Genomic DNA, 8,589 nt, shown 5'->3' on the forward strand with positions numbered 1-8,589 from the left:
ATTATAATTGCAGAAGTAACACTACTTTACCTATATCCCACAATTTCCCCTTTTTCTTTAACTACCATTTGTTACCTTCTGCATTTTTCTTTTAAGCATCACCCCCAAAATTCGCAAGCATCATTCCAGAGATTTCATCCATCTTGGTCTAACTCAACCCCTCATTATTTAGTCGATAAAGTTCCTCTGCCTGATTCCCTTTAAAGGGCATCTGTTTCATTAAGGCTGTCTCAATCAGTCTTTGGGTGAGCCCTCTTATACAGGGTATGACACAACAGCCAATGGCCAGCAATATCCCTACTATTACTCTCAGGGAAGTAAGGATGGAAACCACCACCCCCTTCAATTTTCCAAAGCATGATTCAAGCCATCCTGTGAGAGGTGTGTCTACTCCTGACTTCTCAGCCAGTTCCTCTGCTAAGGTAGTCAATCCCCTTAAGGCCCAAGTAATTGAACCATCAGGCGCAGTGTTATTAGGAATCAAGGTACAACAGCTTCTTCCTAACATCACACACCCTTTTGCTGCTAAAATTATATCAAGAGCCATTCTGTTTTCCCATGCCATCCTACTTGTCGCATCAAGCTGTTCTGATATTTCTTTAACCGCATCTCTTGTATAATTTATAAATCGCTGTTGATTATAGAAAATATAATTTATCCAATCTACATTTTTATTAATTGTTACCCACCAAAAGAGAGCTGACTCAAAGCCTGCTGCAATCTGGTTGCGAACCTTGAACTCATCAGGTACCCCCCTACGGACTCCTATAGAGTCTAGATAAATCCTGTCATTGAAAGAAGTGTCTAACAGTAATCTCTTACCCCTTCCCTTTTTCCCTACTATCTTCTCCTTCTCAAATGCCAGGGTAAATGGAATTGCCAATTGTACAATATCCCTCTCCAATCCGGAGGGAGGGTGGGTCTCAATAGTTTGCCTCCACAGTACCACCACAGATCCGCTCTGGGAACCTTTAGTGCCAAGTAGTTCCCTCCCTTGTCCGTTTCGGTGATATTCTTAATCTCTGTACACAATTTCAGCTCCCCCAAATCTCTCGACCGATTTGTACCTCGTCTACGCACACACGACGTGTGATTTCCAACTGCGGCTGAAAACGTAGGGGGGGCTTTTGAATCTTTCTTCCCCAAGAAAGGGAACATCAGAGAAAGGGAGGTACAATTCCTATCATTCCATGCAGTCTCATCCTGATACAGGGCTATCATACATTTCATACCCTTCCTGTCTCGCTTCCACCCGAGCGGAAAGGGAACCACCTGGGCCATTGGCCTACCGGAGGCACATGCATAGCAATTGCTTTTGTTCAGACTTTTTACAGTATACTTTACCCATTCAACCCAGGCATTTACATCCCCGTTCCCAGTTTCTATTTCGATAGTCTGTTTTAAGTCCTTTACCTCTATAATTTTTGCTACTTTAGGGTCATCGGGAGGGGTGAAATATTATACCTTATTATCCAGTAGTTCTACCCATTTTCCCTGTCCTACACTAATTCAAAAACACAGACCGAGAAATCCTTCCCGTTTGCTTTCATTTCTATCCCAAATGTTTTGTCTAATTGTCTCTCATAGGTGCCCCGCCCCAGAATTGCTTCGTGCCATATGGTTTTCTTTATCGTTAGGTATATTGGGTTACACTTTTTATTGGGACAATCGCGAACTGGTCGGAAGGGGGCCCGGTGTACTGTGACAAGACCATTATACCAAGTACCATCCCCATAGGACTTAAGATTTATCTCTGAGCTGAGGTACTGTCTCTGGTTATCTACATCCCCACAATTTACTAAGCTGCATGCATCAGCATCTATTACTTGTGGATTCTCAGACTCAGTAACCGTTAATAATACATATGAAAATGATATTTGACAAAATCCCAATACTAAGAGGGCTAGCATCATAACTCTAAGCACTCCCAGTATTCTAAAAATCATGCTGAAGCACAAAAAGACTTAATATACAATCTTACAGAAATAATCCCGCGCTCGCCACTGTATAATCAGTTACTCAAAGTCTCTTTAGCCTGAGTTTCAGCGGTTCTTGCGTTGATTCGGCTGTCCAGACTTCTTCCTTAATTGGAGATTTCACTAGCCCTTTGATCCGAGTGTAGTGAGTCCAGCCTTTCTCCACCGTCCTTATTGCCGTTTCTGTCAAAAGAGCCTGATACAGCCCTTCCCAGTCCGGTTGCAATTTAGTCCCTGTCCATGATTTTACTAAGACGCAATCTCCCGGTCGAATCGGATGAACAGCGAATTCAAGGGGTGGAGTCTGTGCCAATAAAGCCTGTTTCCTGAGGAAAGACAAAGAGGAGGACAAGCCCAGTATATACTTCTTTAAGAACAAATCTTTAGTTTCTGGGATTGGCAGTGGCCAGAGATAGGAACTTCCCGAGGACCTGGGACAGTAGGTATTAGGGAATAAACCACCACTTCCTGTGGATTCAGAGCTGCTTCTTTCATTACCTCATCAGCCAGTAATGTAGCTTTCCATTCTTTAATTAACAATGAATTAATGCAGTCATGTTTTAAATTAACCAGGAATCAATATAACCAGGTCACTGAGACTGCGTGAAGGGATCCTGCCAATTAATATTGATTCAGGCTAGCACAATTGATTTATTGTAAATAATAATTATTAATTATATATTATATAAATATAAAAATCATTATCTGTAATTCAGGGTGGAAACGCAACAAATGACCAAAACATTTTTAAAACTGTAATTGCGCAGTTCTATTTGTTTACCAGTCACTTGTGCTTTCTCATTTTGTTTCTGTAATTGTTTTGTTTGAGCACATTCATTTTTAAGAACCTCAACAGATTTCATAGCACCATTTGCAGTTAGTTCAGTCCCAATTTGGTGGCAGTATTTTATCATGAGCGCAAAACTGATTCTTCGTGCCTCTCATCACAAAACTATCGCCATAATCCAATTAACTCTTCCGTTCCCCCTGCCTTGGGTTTAAATTTTAAGGATGACCTTGCTGCCCCTGTATCGACTAGGAAAACTACGTCCTCTTTATAAAGTCCCACCTTTAAATTTATCAAGGGTTCCTGGTGGGTCCCCGGGGGCAGGAACTCCTGACACCTCATTTTTTCATCAAGGTTTATAAACAGTACTGCCTTTACTTCCTTTTTCAAATCTGGACACTCTCTCTTAAAGTGACCTGTCCTTTCACAGTAATAACATCCCGCCTGTGGGGATTTCCACTTCGATCCTTGTTCCTGTCCACCAGACCCCTTAACATCTCCTCCCTGACCATTCCGGTTTCTTTCTCCTTTTAGTTTTGTCCTTTTTTTTATTATCTCATCAACTGTGGGCTAGCATTATTTTTGCCTATTGTTTCCACTTCTCACGCCAGATCAATTGCTGACCCGATTTAACCAACTGAACAGCCTTAGGCAATGCTATAGGTTGTGAAATAATCGGAGCTGCCTTAAAAGAATTTGTCTATTCAAGTTAAAAAAAAACTTCTAATGCATGAACACTGGCCGAATCCAAGGTCACAGATATTAAACATAGGATTTTGTTTTTACTACAATCTAATGTTGAACTGAAACTTCAACTGTCCTCCATAAATCGCTTTTATGTAAGGATAAAAGAGATTAGTTAAAAGAAACTAATAGTAAGGCAGTCATGACCTGTAAAAAGAACAGGAGTTATCATTTTTTTTCATAATCACTATAGAATCCTTAACCTTAAAAGAAATCATGTTAAATTTCCATAATAAAAATCAGATTCAAAATAGTCCTGGAACTCAAGCTCCAGAGAATAAAGCGCAAACATTCAATCACCAACAAACAAATGTGCATTCAAACCAAATCACAAAGGGTTAAACTTTCTACCAGCTGTACAGCTCTTTTCATTCTCTCTCTCACACACCATATCTCACAGACACTTTCTGAGCTTCCCGCAACAACACCTCTGGGTACTCCTCGCTTCAGCCCTCTATCTTTTGAATATTTTTCTGGATGTCTGGCCATGATTTAGTTACAAAGTGTACCCTCAGTAGCCCTTCAGCCACTAGCCCTTCCAACTTGAAGCATAATCTGATCCCTCCTGACTGTAAGGCTGTTTTTCATTGACATATAAATTCAAATATTTACAAACTCAGTCTTCGTCCGACCTGTACTTTGGCCAGAAGACAGCGGGACGAAGAATGGATTCCTTAGTCCATACAAAGGAACAATATTTAATCATCTTTTTCCTTTGTACAAGTATTATTTTTCCAATTCCACAACATCCTGCCCAAAGGACTTTCTGGAGGTATGTTGTAAGGGAGCCCGCCTCCATTTCCATTGCCTTTTTCTTCTTTTGTTTTCCCAGAGGCTTTTTCTTTACCCACGGCACAACCCATATTGAGTTCCTTCGTTAGTCCCTTATTAACTACTAAAACTCAATCCCGGCCACCAAGGCAGTACTTAAAAGTCAATTTTCTTACCCTGGTTTGTGCACAGAGTTGCCTGGCCCCTTTTTGTCGTATTTCCTATCAATCTCCTTTCACTGTCTGATTCAGATGTCTCTCTTGTGGGATCCAGTCGCCCAAGGGAGCGGACCAGACCGGGACACGAGACCGCTCCTCAATGAGGAACGGGACGCGTCTTCCCAGTGTCCAGGGCCAGCTACTCCCCCCCAGCGATGGAAGAACATCCCGGACAAGCTCCCAAATGTGAGAAACAAAGCTCACTCACTTCAATAATTTCAGTCTGAGACAAGATCTGAATCAGTAGTGTCATTTATTTTACCCTTGCAAGAGGGTGCAATGTCCACTGTCTACAAGGCAGGGACACACACACACATAGAATTCAACTAATACACGATATTTATATAATTTGGTTCCTTTTTTTATCCCATTGCTCCTCCCTGTTTACATCTTCCACTTCTCAAAGACCGACACCCATTACTCCTGATTATCTCTTGCCTTATCCGGCCTTGTCTGTGACAAAATGCTTTTTTCTGGCCTCACAAGGCTGTTTGACCACATTCTGCTGTGGCCCATTGTTAGGTATATCCTTTCTTCACCATTATCTACTCCCTCCATCTGTGCTTTCCCCAACCATACTGATCCTTATGACCTTTTAACTGGGGTTTGTTCCTGTGTTTCTGCAAAAGTGGGAAACAGATACTTATAACTACTGCTTGTGCAAGCATATCTGGCTTAACCTACATCCTCACAGCACCTTATCTATTTGTCTGTAACATCTACCATTGTTTTGCAGTCACGTTTCACTCTTGCATACAATTTTAGCTAATACAAAAACAATTATGTATTTCCTCCACATAGTTTGCATTCTTGTTGACTCTGCTCTTAGTTGAAACAATTACACACTGGTGTGAGTTCATTTACCTTGTATAAGTGATTATAATTGCAGAAGTAACACGACTTTACCTATATCCCACAACAGGAAACAGGATATTGAGATACACATAATAAATCCAATGGGATATTTCAACTTTGTGAATTTACATGTGGCATAATAAATGGAAATTTGGTCTATTTATTTCAAAAAGGATGTTAAAATATTGTAGGGGAACAGAAATCAGCAAAACTGACTCCACACTGTAAAGGAATGAGTAGACTGATTAGTGTTGGATGTTCTGTCGTTGAGATAAAGAAAACGCTTCATGACCCAATATTCTCTTGTTTTGAATGTCAGAGTTTTCTAAAATTCCGATGTAACAGTTTCTGACTTTCCATTTAATTTTAGGCTGGGATTTACTGGCTAAATTTGATGGATCATTTCTGTTCAGGATGGCTTCTCATTTCAATAAGTCTTGTAGAACTGCTCAGTCTCAGCTGGATCTACGGTAAGTGGAACAGGAACAAGACTGAAATAAAATAAAATAATTAAATTTGTGGATCTTCCTGTGCCTTCAAAACTGCATGATAATGCTTTGGGTGAAATGATATTTCTCATCCTTCTTCTCTGAAACTGATGGGAATTCAAATTACCTTCACCCATTTATATTCTCATTTTGGGAGCTTGGGTTTAAAAGAGGCAGTACAACAATCATGTGCGACACAATTCTGATCCACGGATGGACCTGAGTGTTCAGTCCCCAATTCCAAATTTTACTGCAAGACCTTGGAGCCTCTCAGTCCCTATCTGTGACTTCTGCATGGGTTTTAATCTCCTTCACGTCTATAGCCATTTATGGAGAACTTCCTTTGCCTCAGAAATTATCTTCATCCATTCCTCAGTGAAATGTAGAATAGGTGGAAGTTCCATAGCTATGAAACACTGGAAATACTCTTCTGTATCATTTGTGTGGACGGATAGAGTTATGTGCAGTTACTCATCGGGTTTTGACGTGAACAGAATTTGGTGGAGAATGGTTCAGTCAAAACGGATGTTGCTGATTGCCAGTTAATTTGCAGATTTGTCCAGGCCCCTTCTACTGATCTCATGTGTAAATGTTATTATGGTCACATTTCAGACAATTTTTCACAGAATGTTCGGGCATACCCTTTTAATCGTGGCCACCAATATATTTCCTTCAACCTTTCCAAGGTGTTTTACAGCTCTTAGTGTCCATATACATTATGATACAAATAAATCATCAAATTCTTTTCTTTCTCTGGTATGACACATTTCCTTTCCTGCCCAGACATCCACCACACAGCTGACTGCAACAGCTTTATGCATTTTCTTAAAGTACCTTTCTCTCATACTCTCTTCTGGCAAACTCCAGAGAGTGTCCCCATGTGTTCTCGTTCCTGTACCAATCCTACCGTTATACTTACACTATTTCGGCTGTTTCCCAGCCACATTGGTGAAGTCCCATCCAATCAGAGTGCCCTTGAGTCATCACTTGCTGTTAGCGCTAACTTCTTTAATGTGTCCACTGTTCTTTTTCTGTCTTTCTCACAATCAAATTTCCACCTTCTCCTTCCCGCACTCACTTACTCCATTGGGGCTTTAGAAAAATCAGACAGTACGATGTCCAGCACCAGAGTAACATAAAGCAACTTCTTATCAACGTCCAGCCAGGGACGCCAAATTCTGTTGCCCATCTCTGACAGACAACTGTCTCTACATACTTCAAGATACAGCAGAAATACTTAGAACTCGAGAAAACTCAATCAATTTATTGAGTACTTAAATGAATCTCACACACGTTTAAGTACTAGAGATATCTCTATCACTGTCTTTCACTACCCTGTGTTCTGTGATTAACCCCAAAGATTATTTCCCAGGCGTGTTGGCAGCTAGCTAGTTTGGAACTCTTCTCGGTGTCTTCACCATGCTTCTTGACATAGGGTATCTCCTGCAAAGTTAATCTTTGAAGTTCTGCTGACAAAAGCATTTTCTCAGGTTTCTCGAAACACAGGATTCTGTGCCAATTGTATGCCTCATTTGGAATTATCTGTGCACGTGACCAATCTCAACTGTCTTGTCCTTATTTGGCAGAGACAGCAGTTACTGATGTCCTGCAACCTTAGCTCTTAGCAGACCTGAATGACTCATCATAATTCTGATCACACAACAGCCCATTGTAAAGCCTCTCATCAGTTCCAGTCACCTTCAGCCTTATCCAACAGCTATTTGCCGTTTGACTCAGTCAGTCAGCATTTTCTCCCACTGCGGTTGTGGAAAAACAGAACTAATTCTCCATCAGTCTGTTTACAGTTCCCCTGACAGATAATCACCTTGGTGGTTGGGAACAGTTTATTCACCCTGTTTGCAATCCTGAATGATCTCTTCCCTGGTTAAACCTGCTCATTAGAGACAGACAGTGCGGGATGGACGATATGATTGTGTTCTGCTTTCTTGTTGTTCACAGGGGCAAACAGATTCATCAAGGACATTGAGATGATGATTGGGCAAAGGACTTGGCTCTTCTGGCTGTGGTGGAGAGTCTGTTGGCTTTTGATCTCTCCGTGTTTGCTGGCAGTAAGGAAATGTTACACATTTTAATGATCTAAAGTGACAATGATCAAACTCCAGATAGGCGGGTTACATTCTCGTTGAAGTACTGTGAGCAGATGTGGGTACCACACACCTTAGGAAGGATACATCGGTCTTGGAAGGGTTACAACATACTGTAGGTTCACAAGAGCAATATCTGGATTGCAGGGGTAAAGTTATAAAGAGAGATTATACCAATTAAGCCTGTTTTCTCTAAAATCTAGAAGGTTGTGGGTTGATCTGGTCAAAGTTTTCAAGATATTAACACAACACATAACGGGTAAAGATAAATTATTCCTCCTGGCTTGGGAATCTAGAATTAGGGGTATAGTATAAAGTTAGGGCCAGACCATTCAGGAGGGGTGTGAGGAAACACTTCTATACACAAAGTATGGTCTATGTTTGAAATACACTCTCACAGCAGCAGTGGATACTGAATCAGTTGTTAAAATTATCCTTCTCAGATTTAAAATTATGTTTAGCAAAACCAGGCACATGGAGTAAGGCCAAAGGTAAGTCACGATGTCATTGAATCAATGGAGCTCAATGGCCGATAACTGCTGCTATTAGTTGTTCAGCCGTTTTGAGAAATTGTTTTGTGCTTTCACTTCATTTCAGGTCATCTTGCTCTGGTCCTTAGTAACATATGCTTCCCCAAGATATGGG

The 8,589-nt window shown here is 40.9% G+C and overlaps 1 protein-coding gene across 1 annotated transcript in view; it reads left to right on the top strand.

The window, feature by feature from the left end:
* LOC122557534 (sodium- and chloride-dependent neutral and basic amino acid transporter B(0+)-like) overlaps positions 1–8,583 on the top strand; it is a gene marked incomplete at its 3' end in the record, with an annotated part of 53,344 nt that extends 44,761 nt beyond the window's left edge. Inside the window, exons 13-15 of the mRNA XM_043705281.1 lie at positions 5,722–5,821; positions 7,799–7,908; positions 8,542–8,583. Coding sequence (XP_043561216.1) covers positions 5,722–5,821; positions 7,799–7,908; positions 8,542–8,583 — 252 coding nt within the window. The remainder of the gene's footprint in view (positions 1–5,721; positions 5,822–7,798; positions 7,909–8,541) is intronic.
* Positions 8,584–8,589: the final 6 nt, after the last annotated feature.

The sequence above is a fragment of the Chiloscyllium plagiosum genome, chromosome 15, assembly GCF_004010195.1.
Source record: "Chiloscyllium plagiosum isolate BGI_BamShark_2017 chromosome 15, ASM401019v2, whole genome shotgun sequence".
Lineage (NCBI taxonomy): Eukaryota > Metazoa > Chordata > Chondrichthyes > Orectolobiformes > Hemiscylliidae > Chiloscyllium > Chiloscyllium plagiosum.